The sequence below is a fragment of the Beta vulgaris genome, chromosome 8 (assembly GCF_026745355.1).
Source record: "Beta vulgaris subsp. vulgaris cultivar EL10 chromosome 8, EL10.2, whole genome shotgun sequence".
In the NCBI taxonomy this organism is placed as follows: domain Eukaryota; kingdom Viridiplantae; phylum Streptophyta; class Magnoliopsida; order Caryophyllales; family Amaranthaceae; genus Beta; species Beta vulgaris.
In genome coordinates this window covers 10,183,989-10,209,242 of record NC_079209.1, presented here as the reverse complement: position 1 = coordinate 10,209,242, position 25,254 = coordinate 10,183,989, and the positions used below count along the sequence as shown (strand labels likewise).

General features: G+C 33.1%; 1 protein-coding gene across 3 annotated transcripts; it reads left to right on the top strand.

The window, feature by feature from the left end:
- The first annotated feature begins 7,806 nt into the window (after positions 1-7,806).
- LOC104900991 (protein S40-4) lies at positions 7,807-11,254 on the top strand. Of its 3 annotated transcripts, none has more exons than XM_010688534.4 (3): positions 7,807-8,021; positions 8,208-8,309; positions 10,118-11,254. In XM_010688534.4, the coding sequence occupies exon 3, from the start codon at positions 10,151-10,153 to the stop codon at positions 10,772-10,774; it is 624 nt and encodes a 207-aa protein (XP_010686836.1). In that variant the 5' UTR covers positions 7,807-8,021; positions 8,208-8,309; positions 10,118-10,150; the 3' UTR covers positions 10,775-11,254. The 3 variants fall into 3 exon arrangements, with proteins under 3 accessions (XP_010686836.1, XP_010686835.1, XP_048490644.1); XM_010688533.4 differs by having other exon boundaries at positions 8,208-8,320; XM_048634687.2 differs by having other exon boundaries at positions 7,808-8,021; positions 8,208-11,254.
- Positions 11,255-25,254: the final 14,000 nt, after the last annotated feature.

The window sequence follows — 25,254 nt, the reverse complement described above, 5'->3', positions numbered from 1 at the left end:
GTTCTTTAGTTCCAACTTCTGATGAATTCATATCTTCATAAATAATAAATACGATGATTAGTATAAGAAAAATACGTATTTTTATTAATAATAAAGGAACAAATACATGAAAGTGGATATTGAAGCAGTTGAAATAAACTAAGCACATTAATCGATTGTGATCTAAACAAACTTATTTTCAATTTCAGCATCATCCATAAAAAAATCTGAAACATCAAGGCTGGGCATGGATGTAGTGGCTTCATTAACAAAGTTTGCTTCAGCATTTTTTCCTTTGTTTTTTATTGAAGCTTGATATAGATCTACCAAATGTTTGGCAGTACGACATGTGCGGCCCCAGTGCCCAGTCATGCCACATCTATGGCAAGTATCATTTCCTTTATAGGACGTCTGCCTCTGATTTCCAGATGATTGTCCCCAATTTTTATCAGAATGTTTAAAATTATTATTTCTTGGGGAAAATCGGCCTCTTCCACGTCCACGCCCTCGGCCACGGTAATTACCACGTCCTCTCCCACGACCGTTGTAATTACCGCGTCCACCACTATGTATAGCATTTGCTTCTGGTGGATTAGAGCTTTCTATTGCATTTATCTCATGAGTGGCTGAAGACCCCGTAGGTCTAAGATTATGATTTTTCAGCAAAAGATCATTATTTTGTTCAGCCACAAGTAGTACTGAGATTAGCTCAGAGTACTTTTTGAAAGCTCTGAACCTGTATTGTTCTGCCAATATGATATTAGAGGCGTGGAAAGTGGAGAGCGTTTTGTTTATCATTTGCTCTTCTGTGATGGGATGATCACAATATCTTAACAATGATACAATTCTAAACAATGTTGAATTGTAATCACTGACCGTTTTAAAATCCTGGAACCTCAGATTGGTCCAGTCATAATGTGCCTTTGGGAGAAGCACATTTTTGTGATGCCCATATCTTTCATTTAGGCTATCCCATAGTTCTTTTGGATCATCCACAAGTAGATATTCACTTTTTAAACTTTCATGTAAATGATGTCTTAGGAGGACTAAGGCTTTTGCCTTTTCTTGTACAGTCGCAATTTTAACTGATGCGGCTGTTGTAGTTGCATCCCCTTGTTGGGTTGTCACATCTTTAATTGTATGTTCCAGTCCTTGGGCCTTTAAATTCATTTGGGCGTCCACCGTCCATTCTAAAAACTTTTGCCCAGATAGATCTAGTATGTTAAATTGTCTTTTCACTAGATCTCCCATTCTTTTGACTACAAATAGGTAAATATTTGAAATTAGTAATGATGATAAATCACATATATATATTATCTCCCCCTGATTTATATCATTATTATTATAGATAAATAATACAAACAAAAAAAACTAAAAATAGCGTACAACAATAATGAAGCTAAAAAAAACAAGAAAATACCAAAAATAGAAACAAAATACAACAAGTGAATAAATAAAAAAAAACTTCCTAAAATGCACTTAAAGACAAAAAAAATTGATATTCATGTGCATTTTTCGCCATTCTTCCGGGGGAAATTTTTTTTTTGTCTCCTATTTATGTATTAGGAGATATATCATTAATGCCATGAGGAGGAAAAGAAACCGGCTATAAGAAATAAGTAGAGTTTTATTTTCCTAAAATCCTCTTCAAAAGAGGAAGATGAGGGTGGAGGACGGTTGTCGTCGGCGTTAAACATGGTGGCCGGAAGGTTGAGGAAGAAGAAAAAAAATTTGTGGGTTTAGAGAAAAAAAATCGGAAGAAGATAAGGGATATGTGGTGAAAATGGGGATGGTAATCCGCTTTTATAGAGGGTTATCCCTAACTGTGCAGTTCATATACAGTTAAAAAATATACAACGCAATAAAATTCTAATATTGACAAATATATTAGAGCATGCTAGTAAATTGGTAATATAATATATGTAACTATAAATGCAAAAAAAGTAGAAGATTAGAGACAATAATATATAATAATGTTCTGAATGCTTGTTCCCTGCATACATACGACATTATTGCACATATAAGACATAATAATGCTATCACTTCACTAGGCCGTCCATATAGGGGGCAATAAAAAAAATTAACCTGTCCATATAGGCGGTTTAAGAGCAGATAAAATAAAATAACGTAAATAAAATGTCCTTGCCCTCCATGAAGGTGGCGTTAAAATTATTTGTTTTCTGCGTTAGTAGTATGGTGACGTTTACTACTAGTTTCTTCCTGTTCATCTCTATCTCTTTTATTACTGGGGGAGGTTGATTTTCAGCTGGTTGTATAGGAGGGTTATTATTGGTGTTGGGAACAGGGGTTTGTGGGTTTTCTCTGGTATGAGTATTTGTACCGTTGTTACGGTTACTGGGTCGGGGCTGTATTACAGTTCCCCTCGCTGGGTTGGTAGTGAATGGCACATTGTTTCGCTCTATCCAAAAATAAATACCCGAGACAGAGACATTGTGTAAAACAATGTTAATCCCGTTACTTTGTTGGTCCATGTTCGGGTAGTAAAAGGGTTGGGCTTGGAAAAAAAAATTTAAACTTAAAAACAAAATGGATGTAAAAATTTTAAAGATACCTTAAAAAAATTTCCGGTAGAACACTCGTGCTGATAACGTGTTGTGAGAAATAAGAGAGAAGTTATGCAAATATATCAGAGAGTATTGTATATTCATTGATGTTCGGTGTATTCACAAATGGTAGTATTTATAGGCACAAAAACTTACTGTGTATTTGCATAAATCAACAAATACGGCGAGAAAAACCTACCATGCATTGAATGCATGGCAGTGGAATTCATTGTGCTCAACAGTGGAATTGGTCATTCCACTGTTTTCACAACAGATGTCAAATTTATGCAAAGAGATAACTCCTAGCTTAAACCACTAACTATATAGTAGGACATGTAGAATCGAATTCTAAAGATTATTCATAAAACTAATTTATTATTTGTACTAATTGTTAATATTGATTCTATTCAAGATTAGATATTACATCAATCTAAAGAAACCACAAATGACGAAGAATCTAAGAGAATTAGATTTCCAACTATATCTATTGACATTTCACGCACCATTGTTCTATCCTAGCCCAAGAAGTGCAATATGAAAAACACAATTTCATATGGGAAGTTTCACTAAGGTAAAAAAAAAAATCTCTATGAAAAGTTAAATTTTACATAAATTGCAACGTCAAGTATTCTTGTTAACCAAACAACTAAGACTGCAAAAGATCAGCTTATGTGTAAGGGAACGGTTCGGCCTAAACTCATTAGTTACGTAAATTAACAAGCTAAAACTCGAACAACCTAACAATCTTAAGCTTGTTTACTAATGAAGGAGAAATCAAACTTAGAAACTTATGTTCGGCTAGATAATGTTCATGAACAACTCATTTAAGTTTCTGTAAGCTTGGTGAACATGTACAACTTATTTAAAGTCTTGTATATGGTCCAAAAATATAACCAAACATAAAAAAAATTATATAAATGTAATTGTATGTATGTCTGAAAAATAATTAACAGTTTTATAAAAAAAAATAGACTTGCCTGTGTTTGTTTAATGAATGCACAAGAATTTGTCCATATCATTCTTTAACTGGAACATCGCCAAAAATATATATATAATTAAAGAGTTTGTTTTTTAAAAGACGACCTCACGTTAGTGTTAACGTGAGGCCAACTAATGCCGTGTTGATATCACGCGCGTGCCTCAAACCAACATCAGAATTAGTTAAGCACTTGTACCTAGTTAATTATACTGGCCTTAGATTGCTTTTGGATGAATTAGTTACGTTTTGAAGTATATTAGTTAAGCGTCAAAGTATATTAGTTATATAATATAAACTAGATTATGATGCATTTATTGACCCTGATTTATTTCAGTATCACAATTCACACATAAATGACTCTTTCTTCTCTAATGAATCAAGACGTCCTAAAACCTGCATTGTTTTCCTCCTCCATGCTCTGCTTATATTACAACCTGGATTTGCTGTTTAATTTGAAAGTAAGCAAAAAAAATTGAACGTGAGTTTGCTATGGTAATGTACGTACACAAACATTTACTTTGTTGTTGTTTCATATGACAATATTTCTATCATATTTGAAGTGAAAGAAGAGTTTGACACAAACATGACAAATGTTAATATATACTACCCATATTCAGACGATAATAACTTGTACTTGCAAAACCTTTGAACAAACATGTCAGATCACTTTTGGTACCGAAAATTTAACTTTTGCATTTAATAAGTTTAACTTTTTATATGAAAAATGTAAATAATACCTTAATGTTATTAGTTATTAATTTATTCATACTAGTTAAATAATATGATGTAAAAGTTATGCTGCTAGGATTATTATATTTTCATACCTTGATAATCATATTGTACATGCAGTCAATCATGCACATGCGTTCAATCACAACAATACCACAATAGGTACATGTGCAAAAGGTGACTTATATTTGCAAAGAGTGAGTGTGAAAAAGAGAACTGGATAGAGAAATCTCTGGAGCAGTTACAAGAAAAAGGTAACTCCATGGTGATATCAAAACTGCAAGAAAGTTCTACAATTTCATTTTCAAAAGTCAAGATACTGAAGATACAAGAAAGGTACCACAATAAGTCTACGAGCATATTGCTGCAAGTATAAACAAAGTATTAACTACAAAACCAATTATTGAATAAAAATGTTCATCAAGTACAACTATACTGGTTATTTTAGACCCGAACATGCAAAAACAAAAGGAAAAAGTATAAGGAAGAAAAGACATTTTGAGAAGGCTAAAAAGCAAATTAAATTCCAAAAACCCAAGGAAAATAGGTAGATTTACTCCAAATGTTAGGTTGTTTTAAGTTCTTTTTTCAGGTTTTCTTTTGTATTTGACATTTTATATTTACAAAAAAAGTTATTTCTTTGTCTATATTGGAAACTAAATAATATTCAATAGATCTTAACTAATTATAGAACAACACTAACTAATGTATTGTATATGTTGACTAAAAAATAATGTAAGTCTACAAATAGATTATCAACTTTAAACTACTATATTGTGCTAAAATACTTATATAATTCGAAATATTAACTAATTGGCCAAAAATGTATTGTGAGAATTTGTGAGACCCGGTTCGTGAAAAACATGTATCTCTTGGACTTGGGAAACTCTCACATTAATACTAACGTGAAACCATCTTTTTCAAAAATTTATGTTAATTAAATAATAGGCATGCATAAAATCTTACAAGAAAACCTTTTTATTATAAATTAAAAGTGCTTGTTCATTAGCTCAAGCTCGTTTGCTCTCGAAATGCAAACAACCAAGCTGCACAAGTTGAGCTCAATAAGCGAAGTGCTTGACAACTCGAGCTTTTTTTTTTTTTTTTTGGTACATATTGAAAGTTAGGACACCCTTCTCTCAAGGGAGACTCCTAACGAATCCAGAATAACTAATTTATTTAACATAGGTTCTGTAGAAGCATCCACGTCTACCGAAGCAGCAGAACTATTGTGACCTTTTTTTGATAGAAGATCTGCTACCCGATTAGCTTCCCGAAAAATATGCTTGATGCTGTAGAATCGAAATTGTCGAAGCAAATTTCGAATGTCATCAATTAGGGTTTGGATAGTCCAGGGGCAATTGTAATGCCCTTGCAACACTCTTATAACTACTTGATTATCTCCTTCAATATACAGATCTTGAATATGGTGCTGAATGGCAAGTATTAATCCATTTCTTAATCTCCAGGCTTCAGCAACGAGAGCTGAGGTTTGGCCAAATCGATAAATTTGAGCGGCCACAAGAATACCAGCGGAGTTGCGAATGACAACACCGGCAGCGGCTGAAGAGTCAATGACTGATCCATCGAAGTTAAGCTTGAAGTAAGTGGAAGGGGGAGGCTGCCAGCTAACTGCGATGGACGTGGGGGACCTGCAAGGAGGAAGAGAAGAGATAGTAAAGGAAAAATCCATCGTAGTTCGCATAGTCCATTCCACATACAAATGCCAGGCTCTGTAATAAATACGATTTAAATTTAGCAGATTTTTCTCAAAGATAATTGAGTTGCGTTCCTTCCAAATACTCCACAAATTGTAGCAGAATAATTGTAATGCCTGAGGGTAGGGACGGAGACTCGTTAGGCCTTGTTCAAGCTCTTGAGGTGTTATATAACGGATTTTTGGTCTTAGATAATTTGAAGCTTGAACAAGAAATCTTAAAATCTCTTTTTGAACTATATAGAGCGAGCCATTCTCAAATACGAATAATTATCATCAAGCTTACTCGAATAAGTTAGAAATAAACTTGACTCCACTTGAGTCACTTACCCTACAAACAACTTCACAATCTTTTATGTATGTGTTTAAAAAATTTGCTTTGCATGTTTTAGGAAAATTTGACAACCACAATTTCAATTATTAAATTCGCATCATAAATAAAATAGTCCTAATTTGACAAATTTAATAAAATAATCCAAAGTTTGCTATAGTGTCACATAAATGAACTTCTCCTTACTTCTCCATCATTTAAAATCCTTAAAAAAATACTCCCTCCCTTTCATTTTAATTGTTACACTCTGATATTTTACACTATTCACAAATTTCAATTTGACCATCATTTGTGATTTATACGCGGATGAAAATATAATCATGTGAGATCTTGTTAGATTCATCATAACATATATTTTATTAATATGTACTTTTTATAATTTTTACAAATACAAAACTAAAGATATATGTCCTCAAAGTTTTGCATTGGCATGCATGAAAAGTGTAAGTGTGTAGATTAAAATGAAATTGAGGGAGTATGTTTCTTCCCTCACCTCTCGTCTAAGAGTGTGCATAAGTATCCGACCCGATAAATCGGATATGCGTTTCAGTTTTTTCGTATTCAGACTTTTCGATTCGATATTCGAAAATTTTCGGATATTTTTAACATCGGAAACTTGGAAATTCAATCGAATATTCTCGGATATCTGATTGAGTACACGAAAATATCCGTTGATCTGATCTGATCCGAAATTTACTTTTTGAAATTTTCTCCGAAAAATCGATACTAAACTTAGTTATAGGATATCCAACTAATTCAAAATTTCGGATATTCGATTTTTTCGGGTCAGATTCAGATTCCATTTTCCTCGATCCGAAATGATTGAATTATCTGAAATAAACATCCCTATCGTCTCATCCCCTCCACCATAAAACATATTACTCCCTCCGTCTTTATTTAGTTGCTACATTTTACCATTTAGACATGTCTCTTTTTAGTTGTTACATTTGCCAATATTTCTACTTTTAGTATGTGGTACCCACATATAATTTACGTTTATATCCTTATTTTTGTCTACATATCACACAACAAGACAACTACGTTATGCTTTATTGATCTACTTTTCATTAAACTGTACATGTTTTCTTGATCTGTGTGCTAAAGTAAATGTATCAACTAAAAAAAGACGAAAGAAATATATAGATAATTTGTAAGAGTTATAAGTTATTGCAAGCTAATTACGTCAAACTATTGGTCCACCCTGACACCCATATAACAACATAGAAGAAATTACAACGAATATGAATCAATTTTGTTTTTTTTTTCCCAAACTTAGGATTATCCTTATTAATTTAGTTTCAAAATTCTAACCAAACAAATAATGTGGTTGTTCTACCAGTTGCTAATAGTATATGGGTAAGGAGTATATTATTTTAATTAATAGGGAATTTAAATAATTGTGATGTATAGTGTCACCCTTATATTATTTTAATTAATAGGGAGTTTAAATAATTGTGAATTGTGATGTATAGTGTCACCCTCATAATTCTTCCTAGAATAAAGCCAATAGCATTGAATTATCTTTATCTTTCTAGTTAGTGCTTTAATTATAAATTTATAGTATAACAGAGCTATATGAGGTCTCATATTACAGCTGCTAGGAAAATTTGGTGCAGTGATCACTCTCACTTCTGCTCTCTTTAAAATTCTCTCTCTTCCACTGCACTACTCACTAGTGTTTGAGCTGGCTAAGTAAAGAAGAAAAATAAAAATGTTTTTCAGGTAAAAAAGTTGTAGAAACTGAGATTCTCTTCTTAAATCCCATCACTTTCTTTGCCTTTTTTGGGTTTCATTGGATCAAATTAATCACTCACTTAAATTTATAATTTGTTCTTTTGTCTTTTCCTTCTGACTTTCTTTTTTTTCTTCTCTGAAAACTCTATCTTCTTCTTCTGATGGCTTTTGCAGGAGTCAGGATTGATCAGGCAGCTTCTTCCATTCTTGAAATCCGTGATCAAATTTGGAGCTATTCATTTACTTGATTGCCACATATATCACCCAGGAATAAAGGTTAAGATAAGTTGAGTAAAATCATTTTTTTAAGTTTTTGTAGAGCAACACTGTGTCATACTAGAATTTACACATTTTTTATTCTTTCTACTCAAAATTTACACATTTTAACCACATATTCCTAAACAGCGTAATATTATTATGTAAGATTCTGTTCTATTTGTATCGATATTGATAGAGTATAAATTTATTCCTGGGACTTTAATTATTAGCTTAAATTTTTGGTTGAGTTGGTCATTTGACATGATATCAAGAGCCAGCATGACAAAAAAAGTCACGGGTTCGAATCTCATCCACCCCTCCTTTCTCAGTGGAATATTTAACATCGGGTATGAGGGAGACCTGTGCTGCATCCACACTTTAAGCCCAAAGAGTTCTTGTGTGCGGGGGCGTAATAAAGTATAAATCTATTCTTGGGACCTCACCCATCAGCTTAAACTTTTGGTTGAGTTTGTCCTTTGACAGATCTGTACTTTTTGTTTTAATTTTTTTATTAAAAAAAACCTCTGTCTCATAGGATAAATTTACACATTCAACCTTTTCTACTCAAAATTTATATATTTTGATGACATATTCTAACCAATATAATATTATATGAGATTTTGTTCTATGTGTTTAAATATTTATTTTCCAACTATTTCATAATGTCTATGTGTGTCATTAGGTAGAAGCTAAAGTATGTAAATTATGCTGAAAAGAGAGTCTTTTTATTTTGTTCTCACTCAATTAAATTAAAGAAGGTGTTTAACTGTTTATAATCTTTTTCACATAGGGTTATCAGTGACCTACATATATTTAGATGTATTTTTCCATCTTTTGAATTATTTTTGTTTGAGTTACCTAGCTCCTTTTTTGCCCTTTTTATGGAAGTTCAGCTATAAAGCATTTACTTGGCTAGCTTTTGGTTTGGAAGCATAGCCTGCTAAAGGCCAAAGGAAGATTCCTGGTTTTATTCTCTTTCTCCAAAACAACCAATTATGAGTACCTAGATTTCAATCAGTTTTTAGCCAACAATAAAAAGTTTTTTGGAGGTTATAGTTTTTATGAGGTTACTTAATTTTTGTAACAAACCCACTTACATAAAGAAAAAGGTATATGAGAACGAACACAAGTATTATCACTGTAGCAGTAGTACTACTAGTCCATATTGAACTAGTATTTATATCTTTGCTAATTACCAAAATCTAGTTAACATTTGTGGTAATTTTGATTGTTACACGAGAAACCATTTTTGAACTAGAAGGTATATTTCGTAATTCATTTTGTAATAATTAGTACATGATTATGGATAATTGGATAATTTGAGTATTTTTGGCTAATCTAAAAGTGGTTCCCTTGAAGCTATAATAATGACGGTTGAACTATTTAACTTGCTTCCTTCTTCAAAGATCATTATCCATCGATACTACTTTTTAAAGAATTATCCTGAGTGGAGTTGACGAGAATAAGAGTGATAAGATCATCTATAATTTATAATTGATAATAAAGTAAAGTGATATATACCTATATAAGAGACGAGATAAAAATAGGACACTCTATTAAAAACAGAAATTTTTTAAGTTTTACACTTTTCATTTTATTAAATTAAAGTCCCAATTATCACAAGAAAATACACATAAAGTTGTACTTGTAACACTTCAAAATAAATTTAAAAAAAATGACAGCTTTTGTTTGGCCTTCCTATATAGAGGGTGTGAGAACTCTCTATTCCCGTTAAACTTACTTTCTGTAGCTTCTTTTTCAGTTTTGCTTCACACCCATTTCACCATTTGAGTTCCTTCCTTTAATTTATGTCTTTATATTTACAGATTTAAATCCCAAAAAAAAATACAGAGTTATCAATGGCAGGAAGATATGGTAGAAAATATCTAAAAGATGAAGACTTTGAGGAAGGTGAAGTGTGGAATGTTATGGAGGAGAGAGAAAATTCAAGTCCAAAACTCAAAAAACCATTCAAGAATTCATCTTTTCTCTCTTCTTCTGCAACAAAACATTTTACTACTATGGCTAGTGCTGCTCCAAGAATGATACCCAGATCATCATCATCATCATCATCATCTGTAGTAGCATCATCATCATCATCTGAGAAGCAGTCATCAGCTCCAGTGGAAATTCCTGATTGGTCAAAAATTTATGGTAAGACATCAAAAAAGAAGAAGAATGGTACTATATCTTCATCATGGGTTGATTACAATGCTGTTAATCATGATGGGTATTATGGTAATGGTGGCAATGACCATCATCATCATCATCTAAATGGGTATTATGATGTTGGTGATGGGGATGATGATGGGGATGATGATGATGATGACATGGTTCCACCACATGAGTACCTTGCTAAGAAGCTAGCAAGAAGTCAGATCTCTTCTTTCTCTGTTTATGAAGGGATTGGAAGGACTCTCAAAGGGAGAGACCTTAGTAAAGTAAGAAATGCAATTTTAACTAAGACTGGTTTTTTGGAGTAAAAATATAATGGGTTATATTTTGCTAGTTTATGTGATGCATGGCTCATCATCATCTAATGGCATCAAGGAATCAAAATATATCATCGTCAACAATATCATGATCATGGTAATCATCAATTTTGTATTATTGGGGGGGATAAAGAAATCATCACCATCATGAGCATGGTCATCACTCATCATCATGAACATGGTTGTCGTTTCTTTGTTACATGAGGTCCCATGTATGTCGTTTTCATCTTACTCTAGCTTAAGGGTGTATGTAATGTAGTAATGTAATGTAATGGTTCGGTGGAGATGGGAAATTAAATTAGGAGTTTTTTTTGGGTTTTTAAAAAAGTGGGGTTTTCCCCTAGTTGTTGAGTTAAATCAGAGAAACTGCCTAGTTTTGTGAAATTGTTTTGGCATTCTCTGTAATTTTGTTAGGAGGGAGTTTAGTGCTTAATTAATTACTAATGAGAGAATTAATTTAGCTTCTTGTTACTATGTTATTGTTAATGTATCACTTTAATTAGCCAATCTCATCTTTGCAATACTATACAATTGGTTTGTACTAAGAATGCAAATGGGGTTTTATTAAGTAGGTGAAAATCCGAAATAAACGGATGAAAAGCGGGTGGCGAGTGATAGATGCGGGTGAAATTTTTTTTTCATCCGTCACCCGCCCATCGTCAATATTATCAATTAAATATGTTTTTTTTTTTTACTTTGTTAAATTTTTTAGTTGAAAATTTTAATAACTATGTATATTATGACATAATTTTTTGTAAAATGGTTATATATCTCATCAACCGTTAACCACCCTACCCACCCGTTCACCCGGTGGATGATAGATGGATGGATGCGGATGATGGCTTATGCGGGTTATGGATGGATGCGAATGGAGCGGATGGATGCGGGTGAATTGAAGCTCCACCCGTCCCGAACCCGATCCATTTTCATCCCTAGTTTATATCAAATGCATATTTAGCTCATACCAATGAATAATATACTTTGCAATGACTAATTATTGAGTAAAAGTTTTATACAAAGGAAATTTTATATGTTTTCTATCAGATTGGACTTGTGGGTAATTTGATCGCTAAATTTAGTGATTAGTAAGGTTTTACATGATGTGACAAACAAGTTATTTGGATCAAATTTGATTCGAATCAAACTGGTATGTGTCATACTTGATGATAAGTTTTCGGTTGATCAATTCAAGTCGTGTCAAATACTAGTCGAATCAATATTCAAAAAAAATCTACCGTTAATCTATTAGGAGTCTTAAATCTTAATCATGAAACATTGAACAAAATCAAGTCATATCAATTTCCAAATCCAGTGTACTTCAGCTTGGGATCAAATCAAATTATATACTTCCTTCGTTCTTTAGAGTTGCAATGTTCCAACTTACTTCATCCGTTCCGTTTTAAATGAAACGTTTGCTTTTTCACGCAACCCAACGCGCTTCTTTAGTCATTAATATCTATAGTTGTGTACGCGTAAAAAATATAAAAAAGTTATAATTTGATAGTGTGCATCGAGACGAATCTAACAAGATCCCACTTGACTATGTTTTTCTTTATATAATAGCGATAAATTGGAGTCAAAATTGATCAATAAATAGTATCATTTCATCCAATGTTTCATTTAAAACAGAACGGAGGAAGTATAATTTTGACCAACTTATAATTTTGACCATTAATATTTCTAATTTAATATTTATGAAAATTATAAAGTTGAAATATTGTAAATATATTGAACTATACAACACTACCTTACATGTTAAATTTTGTTTGCATATTATTCATAAATCTCCTTTCAAATTAAGTGTATAAATATTATAAAAGTCAAAACGTAGTAAGTGAAAAAAACAGAGAAAGTGAAAAAATGGAAAAAGTATATATATGTTTTTTTCCATGGATATCAAATTACATTTGTGTCAGGTAGAATTTGTGTAGGAGGTACCATTTGAAATATTAGTACCCGGCTAACTTATCTTTTTCACTTTGTTTTGGCAAATAGTGTTTGGCTTAACTAATGTGCTATATAGTATTGGTATGAACTGCAGAAAGCCAGAAATGTCATTACTTTTGTTTGCGTTAGCTTAATGCTCTCTAACAACCCTTGGATAATGTTATTTAAGATCTAGAATAGAAGGGGAAGTAAATATATATTTTATAGATATTGGATTTCCTTTTTGCTTAATTTAAATAAGAAAGTGTAAGAGAGATTATTCTAAAGAACCACGCATTTTGTGAACAATCGAGTAATCGACTACATTTATAACTTTTTATGTGCCAGCGCGAGCACACTAATCAGCTCATCTTCAAAAGACATATCTCATTTGTTTTTCATCGAAATAGTGCTTTTGATTAGGCTTTGGAAAGACATCGAACCAAATTTTCATATCTAACTTGAATCTACACAATAGTTGAGTGTGTTGTGAGAAAAATTCATTTGAAGTTGACCCTTGTGCACATCCTTCCAAACACAACTTGTTTTTCCCTGATGAACCCTTCTATGTTTGTGTTGTGGGATGATGACCTTGAAGGCAACACCGAAAACATGAAAACACAAGAGGGTGCATTACTATATATTTAAAAAATAGCTAAAATACTAATGAATAATAAAAAGAGTTACTCTTATGAACAAATAAAGTTACTCATATGATGTAATGTAGTTACTCCGAGTGGGTTACTTTTATAACAAATGGGGATACTAATTAGTCTACTGTTATAAACGAGCAGAGTTACTCATATGAATAAATGCACTTATTTTTGTGGACAATTGGGGTTACTCGTATGATTAAGGGTGCGTTCTGTTCAACTTAAAAAATTAAGTTTAAGGTCCAATAAGTTCTAGATAAGTTCAGATAAGTTACAATAAGGTCTAATAAGGGCAATAAGTTCCAATAAGGTCTAACAAGGTCCAATAAGGTCCAATCAGGTGCAATAAGTTCCAATCAGGTGCAATAAGTTCCAATCAGGTGCAATAAGTTCCAATCAGGTCTAATAAGGTCCAATCAGGTCTAATAAGGTCCAAATAGTCAATGTTTAATAAACATTGGTATTATTGTTCATTATTTTGTTATTCATAATTTCATATCACTATTAGCTGATTATGTTATTGTTAGAATTTTAATTAAAGTACCACAATGATTATATAGTATTACACTTGTATTAGTGTCTATTATTTTATTATTTATTTGTATTATGTCTATTATTTTATTATTTATTTATATTATGTCTATTATTTTATTATTCATATTACTATTAGCTGATTATGTTATCATTAGAATTTTTTATTAAAGTACCACAATGGATATTATTATACTTGTATTATTGTCTATTATTTGATTATTCATATTGCTATTAAATAATATTATAATCATGGTCAAATAATTAAGCTTAACAATAATAATTATAATTACAATATTTTGCAATAATAATTATAATTACATTATTTTATTATTTATTTGTATTACGTCTATTATTTTATTATTTATTTGTATTATGTCTATTATTTTATTATTCATATTAAAATTTTTGCTTTTCTACTAGTGTTTTAATAAAAATCAAAACAAGACTATTAGATATACTAGTGGCGAAAGTTATATATAGGCAAATATATAAATAGTAAATTTTTTTGTTAATTTAATTATCATAAGAGATAATTAATAATCATTATTTTTTAAAGGATGAATTATAATAATTATTACTCCATAAGAAATTATGAGGGGTAGTATTTATGTTAGTGGTAATATTTATGTTATTAATGATCAAGTTTTTTTGTCTAATAAGGTCAAATAAGTTTCAATCAGGTCTAATAAGGTCTAATAAGTTTCAATCAGGTCCAATAAGGTCTAATAAGTTTCAATCAGGGCCAATAAGGTCTAATAAGTTTCAATAAGGTCAATAAGTTCCAATAAGGTCCAATAAGTTCCAATCAGGTTCAATCAGGTCCAATAAGTTGAATCAGGTCCAATCAGGTTTAATAAGTTCCAATAAGTTCAGTTCAGGTTCAATAAGTTCAGTTCAGATAAGGTCCAATAAGTTCAGGGCCAATAAGTTGAATAGAACGCACCCTAATTAGGGCTTCTTTTATGAACAGATAAAGTTTGTTGTTCATAATAAGCCCCTTTTTCCTTGTTTCCAATTTCTAGTTTACTATCTTGCTTTATTTAATATATAAGTTTTCTCTTTATGAGAGTTTCTCAAGTCTTGCTATGAGAATTTTGGTCTTCTCAGTTACGGATGTCTCTTTATGGGAGTTGTGAATCTTGTTTGTTTATTTGTATGTATGGAAAATTGTTCTCATTGGTTGAAGTTCAAAACTATCAACATGTAGGTGTTGGACCTTGGAAACTTGATGCACTCAACTTTGTCGGACCAAGAATTCTCTTCTCCAAACTATCTCAAAATAATAGACGGTTCCGCTAATAGTTTCAAAGTTCAGCAAATATAAGGGGTCCGCATTACTTTGATCGATCTGGGTCATTATAGTTTTATCAAAGACGAGTTTGATTTAATCTTATTTGATTGTATATTGTTTTTCTTTAATACCTACTATAGATGTCGCTTGACCTTTCAATTAATGAAATTTCTCTCTTAAAAAAAGGGTTATGCATAACCATGAAAAGGGGTTACTCTTATAAATAGTTGGAGATACTTTTACAACAAAAAATATACTAATCAATTTACTCTTACGGACAAATGGAGTTACTCATATGAAAAAAAATTAGATTACTTTTGTGAACAATTGGAGTTACTCGTATGATTAAATGAAGGTACTCCAAAAAAAAGGGATTAAATATTTTTAAGGTTATGCATTATAATAAAACTGGATTACTCTTATAAATAAATGGAGGTACTAGTTTGCTATGTAAATTAACCAGCTAAGGTCGAACAACAATCTTAAACTTCTTTACTGATGAAGGAGAAGTCAAACTTAAAATCTTATGTTCAATTATATAATGTTCATGGAGCTATTAGTAGAACCGTCTTCATTTGACTTAGTTTTGAGTAGAACATTTTTGGTCTAACAAAGTTGAAAGCTTGATGTAGTCAACTTTGTTAGACCAAAAATATTCTACTGAAAACTATGTCAAAATGAAGACGATTCCACTAATAGCTTCAAGATTCAGCAAATACAAGGGGCTTGTACTACTTTGGTCGATATGGTCAATTACAGTTTCACCAAAGACAAGTTTGATTTAATCTTGTTTTTGTACTTTTTTGTTTTCTTTAATACCTATTATAGATGTCATTTGACTTTCAATTAATGAAATTTCTCTTAAAAAAAATAAGTTATGCTTAACAATAAAAGTGGGTTAATGTTATAAACAATTGGAGTTACTTTTACAAAAAAAATAATATACTAATTAGTTTACTCTTATGAACCAATGGGGATATGTATGAATGAATTAGGTTAGTTTTGTGAACAATTGGCGTTAAAGGCTACACACTGGTCTAGAATCGGGTCGGGCCAAAACCGACTAGACCGGTGCACCGGTTCAATGCATTTACACGGATTTGGACGACAACTTTTTTTTCGGTTTGATCCAGCTCTAGACGTGTTGGACCTGTTTTCGTTTTTTAGGGGTATTTTTCCTAATTTTTTTTAAAAAGTTGCTTCATACAAAAAAATAACCGCAATTATAAATCCTTTTTTTAGGTGTATCACAGTGGTGAAGAACTTGAACAACATCATAAATTTGTCCCAATTGTGCAAGGAGTTTGTCTCAACTCTCAATTATGCACAAAATAAAAAACAGAAGTTCAAATACAAAAAACTAAAACACGAAATCAGAACAAAAAAAATAAGGATTTCGTCTCAATTATACAAGGAGTTCGTCTCCATTATGCACAATATTAAAAACATAATTTCAAACAGAAAAATTAAGACGCAAAATCAGAGCAAAAAAAAAAAAAAAACACAAATTCAATTCAAGGACACGAAATGAGAATAAAAAATCACAAATTTACAATAAATAAAACTGAAAAAAATGAAAATAAACAAAACTAATTACTTAAAGTAGTTGGAGATGGGTTGGAGTAGGGGTGCTTATCGAGCGAGCCGAGCCCGAATAGCACTGGGCTCGGCTCGAGCTCGTTTATAATTTCCCAGGCTCGGCTCGGCTCGTGAGCTCGCCGAGCTTGGGAGAGCCGAGCTCGAGCTCGGCTCGTGATGGAAATTTAGGGCTCGAGCTCGGCTCGCGAGCTCGTTTAGGCTCGGCTCGCGAGCTCGTTTAGGCTCGCCTCGCGAGCTCGCTTAGGCTCGGCTCGCGAGCTCGCTTAGGCTCGACTAATGAGCTCGGCTTGGCTCGAAGTAGGTGAGCTTGTTCACTCACCCATCATATGCTTTTATAACTTGATTTCCCTCTTAGCATTGCTAAGATTTCAATGTGGGACTTCATGGTTTGTTAAAGAAAAACAAACTCACTATCCCCATTTCAATGTGGAACTTTATGTTTTGTTTAAGATAAACAAACTCATTCTACATATGCTTATATAACTTGGAATCCCTCTTAGCATTGCTAAAATTTCAATGTGGGACTCCATGTTTTGTTAAGAAAACAAAGTCATTATACCCTTGTTTTGTTTACATATGCTTTTATAACTTGGAATCCCTCCTAGCATTGTTAAAATTTCAATGTGGGACTCCATGTTTTGCTAAAGAAAAAATTATCAAAATATTTTTAAGGATTAAATAATCAACTATTTAAAATTATACTTCATTCCCTCTATGAAGAAAATAAAGTATAGTTTTTGTTTCCCAACCAAGGAGATACAAAATTAAACTTTAAGTTGAAGTAAGGAATAGTAGCTATTTATAAAGAAAATAAGGTTGATCCTTGTTTTCTTAACCAATGTGGGACTTTAGTGCCTAGTGGAGTAGAGGTGAAGTTGGATCACAAATTAAAATATATAATTTGTAATCTAAATTAAAATATAAATTAGTATTAAATTTTTTTAATATAAAATATTTTTTTAATAAGAATATTTTTTTAATATAAAATAATAAACGAGCTGCTCACGAGCTTTACGAGCCGAGCTTTGCCTAGCTCGGCTCGGCTCGTTTAAGTCTCGAGCCGAGCCCGAGCTCGAGCCGAGCTTCAACGAGCCGAGCTTTGACCGAGCTTTGACCGAGCCGAGCCCGAGCTGCTCGCGAGCTTGTCAGGCTCATTATCACCCCTAGGTTGGAGCCTTTGAGAAGTTGGTGGTCGTGAGTGCTTGAGGCGTTGGTTGATCCCTTGGGAGGTGAGGTGTTGGAGAAGGCAGTGCGTGGGAGGTTAAGAAGGGGTTGTGGCTAGGGATGGGCATGTGTCGGATCTGGGGCGGGTCCAACTAGACCCAGACCCGTATTTTTTTATTTGGACCCAGACCCGCCTCAGACTCACAAGGTCTAAAAATTTTGGTTCCTTACCCAGACCCAATAGATCTGACGGGCAGTGGCATATCTAGGAATTTACTCATGGGGGTACGAATACGTAAGTAGTTAGACTCGTTAATTTTTTTTTTTCAAAATAAAGCTTTATTAACATTTTTTTCTCCCTAAGTTTAAGTAAGAACTTAGATATAATTGCTAACTATTTAAGTGTTCAATGTTTCAATTTAAATAACCAGATCTTTAGAAATAAGTTGTTCAATTTAAAAACAGTTGTTTAAGTATATAAATGAGAAAAAAAATTTCTCCTTAAGTTTAAGTAAGAACTTAGATATAATTGCTAATGATTTAAGTGTTCAATGTTTCAATTTAAATAACCAGATCTTTAAAATAAGTTGTTCAATTTAAAAACAGTAGTTTAAGTATATAAATGAGGAAATTTTGAAGGAAAAAGAATAGAGACAAAATTATTATTTCGGAGCTTTTATTTTTGTGGGCTCATGAATTTGTAGTTGCAGAGTAAGCTTACTTATAAATTTTTAGTTCCACACTAATAGCCATAGGCCCATAGAGAGTAGTATATAGTAAAAGTGTTGAAGATAAATTAAACATGAGTCAAAGGGTAAGTAATTAAAAGCATAAAAAGAACTTTGTGGGGTTTTGAACTCGAGACTTCCTCATAAATTCATGGATCTTTCTTTTCCCTTTTGCTACCAACAAGACAAACCTCAACTTATTGATTTGTTTTCATTATTTTCCATAAATAATGGGGGTACAGCTGTACCCCTTGTACCCCCTCTAGATCCGCCCATGCTGACAGGTCTTGGGTCCAAAACGGGTCCAAGATGGGTCTCAAGCATATTTTCACTTTCTATTTCTTTTTTACCTTGCGATTTTTTACGCACATTTTCCTTAGTAATCAAAATGATATGGGACCAAAATAGTAGTTTAATTCTTCCACAAAATATCCTAAATTAAACAACCACAACAATGTAATACCAAAATGTCACAACTCACAATTAGGGATTGGCATGGGCCGGATCTGGGGCGGGTCCAACTCGACCCTGACCCGCATTTTTTATTTGGACCCAGACCCGCTCCATACCCACAGGGTCTAAAATTTTTGGACCCAGACCCAGACCCAATGGGTCTGGTGGGTCTTGGGTCCAAAATGGGTCCAAGATGGGTCTCAAGCATATTTTGACTTTCTATTTATTTTTTTACCTTGCAATTTTTTACGCACATTTTCCTTAGTAATTAAATTGATATGGGACCAAAATAGTAGTTTAATTCTTCCACAAAATATCCTAAATTAAACAACCACAACAATGTAATACCAAAATGTCACAACTCATAATTGGTCTATAATAAGTTTAATTTACTCAAATTCATAATAATAATAAAAATTCTTTCAGAAAGTCGGACTAGGGATTCGAAGTTTGAAGTGAAGCAGGGAGACAGAGAGAAACAGGGAGGTTGAAATTCGAAGTTATCATCTGTGTGTATTACTGTATTAGGGTGTAGGGATTTAGGGTAAAATTAATTTATATATTTTTTATATATTTATATGTTAAAAAAATACACCGGGTCTCTGGGTCGAATTTGGGACAGGAATTATCAGACCCGGACCTAGACCCGTTTTCAAACACTTAGACACAGATCCGACCCGGACCCAATGGGTTTCAAAATTTTAGACCCAGACCCTTAAAAATGAGCCATGTCCAACCGGGTCTGGGTCGGATCCTGGACCTATGCCCATCCCTACTCACAATTGGTCTATAATAAGTATAAGTTACTCAAATTCATACTAATAATAAAAATTCTTTCAAAAAATCGAACTAGGGATTCGAAGTTCGAAGTGAAGTAGAGAGACAGAGAGAAATAGGAAGGTCGAAATTCGAAGTGATCGTTTGTGACATGTGTGTATTACTGTATTCGGGTGTAAGGATTTAGGGTAAAATTAATTTATATATTTTTTATATATTCATATGTTAAAAAAATTCACTGGGCCTCTCGGTCTGGAATTATTAGACCCGGACCCAGACTCGTTTTCAAATACTTAGATCCAGATCCGACCTGGACCTAATGGGTCTCAAAATTTTAGACCCAGCCCTTTAAAAATGAGCCAGGTCCAACCGGGTCCGGATCAGGTCATGGACCCATGCACATCCCTAGTTGTGGCTGGAGAAAGGAAAAATGGGCTAGGGTTTAGGAAATAGAAATGACTTAGGTATTACTCCCTTTGTATTTTTTTTTTATCTTTCTCACTTAGAATCTTGACACTATTCACAATTAGAGAGAATCTTTTACATTTTTCTCAATATATAAGAAAAACTATAGTCATGTGGGGTCTGGTTTGATTCGTCTCAATGAGTACGTTATTAATATTCAATTATTATAATTTTTACTAATATGTAATGAAAGATATATAATGTAGAATAAGTGCATTGGCAAACGTGCAAAGTCAAAGTAGGAAAGATAGAAAAATATAGAGGGAGTAGAGAGATATTACTGATGTTTCAAAATTCAGAAAAAAAAATTTTTTTTATAAAAAAAATTGGGTCAACCGGTCTATACCAGTCTCTCCCGTTTTTTATCGGTTGTCCGAAATCCACTTTTCTCTTGGACCGAGGACCGAACAGGAATCCTAGCCGGTCTAGTCCAAATTCCGGTCCGGACCAGTTTGTGTGCAGCCTAATTATATTGGCATTACTCGTATGATTAAACGAGGTTACTCATATGATTGAATGAGATTACACGTATGATTAAACAAAGTTACTCCAAAAAATAAATAGGTTTACTCATATAATATTTTTGAGATTATGCATAATAATAATAAAAGGAGGTTATTCTTATAACTAATTGGAGTTACTAGTAAAAACAAAAAGGATATACTAATGAGTTTACGCTTATGAACGAATGTAGTTAGTTGTATGAATAAATGTGGTCACCTTGAAAGATAAGTTTAATTTCAAAAATAAAAGGATTTACTCTTATAAACAAATGAGGTTACTCTATAAACAAAAGTGGATATTGCTCAATTTACTCTTATATATGAATGAGGCTACTCATATTAATAAATGTAGTTACTTTTGTGAGTAATTGGGATTACTCGTATGATTGAATGAGGTTACTAGTATGAATAAATAAAGTTTCTTTTATGATTAAATTATAGGGTTACTCATAAGATAAATTTAGGTTACTCATATAATTAAACGAGCTTACTCATATGATTACATGTGGTTACTTCAATGCGATCACTTATATAATATTCTTAATGTTGCACAAAGTTTGAACGATCCTTGATGTATCTAGTTTAATTAACAACATAAGAAATGAGAGTCGTATAAATAATTAGGATTACTCGTATGAATAAATGTAGTTACTTTTGTTAATAATTGAAGTTACACATATAGTTAAATGAGATTACTAGTATGAAATAAATGAGGTTAATAATAAGATTAAACATGATTAGTCATATGATTAACGAAGTTACTAATATGATTAAGCAAAAATTATCAGGAATAAGGGCCTGTTCTCCCCGGCTTATTTTCAGTTCAGTTCAGTTCAGTTCAGTTCAGTTCAATTCAGTTCAGTTCAGTTCAGTTCAGTTCAATTCAGTTCAATTCAGTTCAGTTCATTTCAGTTCAGTTCAGTTCAGATCAGTTCAGTTCAGTTCAGACCAGTTCAGTTCAGTTCAGTTCAGCTCTTGACAATACTTTTACTCTCACATATCACTATTCATTTCAATTCAGTTCAATTCAGTTCAGTTCAGTTCAGATCAGTTCAGTTCAGATCAGTTCAGTTTAGTTTAATTCAGTTCAGTTCAATTCAGTTCAGTTCAATTCAGTTCAGTTCAGTTCAACTGTTTTATGCCGAAGAGAACAGGCCCTAAGCCAACATTTGGCTGATCTGCTTAAAATAAGTCTGACTTTTGATTAATTAGAATAAGCAAAGCTTGTGGGAGTATCAGCTTCTAATAAGCTGAGGTAGGGCCTGTTCTCCCCAGCTTATTTTCAGTTCAGTTCAGTTCAATTCAATTCAGTTCATTTCAGTTTAGTTCAGTTCAATTCAGTTCAGTTCAGATCAGTTCAGTTCAGTTCACATCAGTTCAGTTCAGTTCAGTTCAGCTCTTGACAATACTTTTACTCTCACATATCACTATTCATTTCAGTTCAGTTCAGTTCAATTCAGTTCAGTTCAGTTCAATTCAGATCAGTTCAGTTCAGATCAGTTCAGTTCAGATCAGTTCAGTTCAGTTCGGATCAGTTCAGCTGTTTTATGCCGAAGAGAACAGGCCCGTAACTAGTTACCTAAACAGTAAGTAGTTTTGTAATTTTTTATTTTTTTCATTTTTTTTCTTTAGACTATACTTAGACCTGGCAAGCGGACCAATCATATCGGATTCGGATCGGAACCGGCCCGCCTCGTTTCGCATTCATATATCATTCGGACTATTGTATTTCGGACCGGATTTCAGATTATGGTTTCAAATTATTATCGGGCCGGATCGGATTCGATAAGAAAATTTTGAGCTTTTTTAGTAATGTTTTTCTATGTAAATAGATTTTATTCTATTCGCAATTAGTATACTAATCTTTTGAGTTATTAATTACTCTATTATTAGCCCATTTATTGGATATTAATGATTTAGTAGTTACTACTCTCTACATTTTTCAAAAATTATTCTGTCTAACTATTTGAGTATTCGTTACATATACTTACACGAAATTCTTCCATATTTTTATTTATTTATTCTTAGAAACATTGTAATAAAAATTATAAGATTTTGAAAATATGAAGGAAAAATAAATTTTCAAGCCAAGTCATTCGGATAGGGCAAGATCGTATCAGATCATTCGAATTTCGGATGAGTTTCAGATCAAGATTTTTTCGAATCGAATTCGGACTAGACCGGATCGTTTCAGATTAAGGTTCAAAACCAAATTTACGCGCTTGCACCACAGGTCGGGCGCCTAAGTTAGACGCGTGTACCTATGGTGAAACGCCTAATTTAGGATCTTTTACCACAGGCGAGGCATCTAAATTAGGTGCCTCACCTCTGGTGCAAGCGTTTATTTTAGACGCCCCACCAGTGGACGAAGCGCCTAAATTAGGTGCTTGACCTGTGGTTCAAGCGCCTAATTTAGGCGCCCACCTCCCCATCCGAATTTCAATTCAAATTTATCATTTTCATCAATTCACATCACAACCTAGTCTAACATATGCAATTCTAACAAGAAATTCACAATATTCGAATGAAATATGCAATTCTACACATGCGATTTTTTTTAAAAAAAATATAAAAATGTTGGTGGGCATCTGAAATAGGCGACCCACCACTGGTATAAGCGCCTAACTTTGGCGTTCCACCACTGGTGGAGGCGTCATCATCAGGCACCTATGCCTAGGGTGAAGCGTCTATTTCAGATGCCTAATGATAATTTTACAATTTTTACATTAACCTTGGTCGCTGGAGATCCGTGTTAGTCAAGGTCTTGTCAGAGTTCTTGTCGCCAGAGGAATGCCATCGAAAAGTCTGCCACGGGTTGGCGGAATCGTAGTTGGTCGAGGTATCATCGGAGTTCTTGTCGCCTGAGATCTTGATGGAAGATCGATCCTTGTTGATGAGAGAGATGAAGTAAGAGAGTGAGGGAGGGTGAAGAGAGTGAAAGAGAGTGGAGATGGAGTAAGAGAGTGAGGAAGGGTGAAGAGAGTGAAAGAGAGTGGGAGAGTATTGGAGTATAAATACATATATATGTATTTATACAGAGCGTTAGTAGAAAATTTCAAGGTAGCATTTAGCAACCCAGTATGTATTTCAAATGCGGCGATTTAAATTATGCGGGGATAAGGGAGACTGGGAGAGGTACGAAGAGTCAAAGAGAGAGAAAGAGAGGGCATCAGGGTGAGAAAGAGAGAGATGAGATGAGGGTTTTACTTTTTAGGCAGGGCTAGTGGCTGGGAGGGGTGGTGGTTTTGGGATGGAAGGGGTTGTGAAGGAGAGTAGAGGTAGGAACATTGTTTTTTTTTCTTATTAATATTTAGAAATAAATGAAAATTCATAATTTAACCAATAAAAAAGAGACACATGGATTATTATTACCCACAATAACAGGGTCGTTAACCTGTTAAACCTATTATAAGTTAATACTTGCGCATCTTTGCTTATTATGAGTTAATCAAAAGTGTAACATATTTTAAGCAGAACGACCAAATGTTGGCTTATTATTGACAATTTTTTCTATGACTAAACAATAGAATAGGTTACTCTTACAGACAAATGAGGATACTTTTGATAACATGTTGTATAAGTATTTATCACTCCTTGTGTTCTCCACTCTTCTCCATTAATAATTAATCAACATTCAACAACTGTTCAAAACTTAATTGAACTTAGTACATAAATCGAAATCTACAAAATTAAACAACTTCAAAATAAAGAGTTAAATTTAAATCAAGTCTATGTTATACATCGGCAATTCCTAACCAAAACGGGCATAACCATGTTATCTAGAACTGCTAGTTTTGCCAAACATGCCTATCCTTCCTCATCAAACAACCCGATTTAATTCTTCTCCAAAACACCTTCATAAACCTAGATAGTGTTTTTTCCTTAGAATTCATAATATAAATATGATTCCCAATATAAGTCTCGCCACTATAGGTTGGACCATAGGGCTCCTCATTAGCTTCTCATATTCGGACTCAAATGGTGGATTTGCGGCTCATCCATTGCGCAAGGTGGGACAAAAATTCTTCCTGTTTTTAATTTTCGGGGGTCAAAGCAAGGTTATCTCTTCATCTGAGTTAGTCAAAGAAGACGATGTATCTATATATATCTTCTTTTCTGGAGCAATAAATCAGGTGAGTTTGTACTGCACGACTTGAGGAGAGAGACGCGAGAGGGGCTTTTGAGAAAGACACATTGGTTTGTTGGGATTCTTAAATGGGCCGACTACACTGATTTTCATAGGTGTGGCCGACCACATATAAAATTTTTTTTATAAGAAAACTTTTTAGGCTCAAAGAAGTGAAGGAACCTCAACCTAATGACAATACTTCTATAAATTTTCAGTCATCAATTTCATTCTCTGTCCCACGCACTCTCT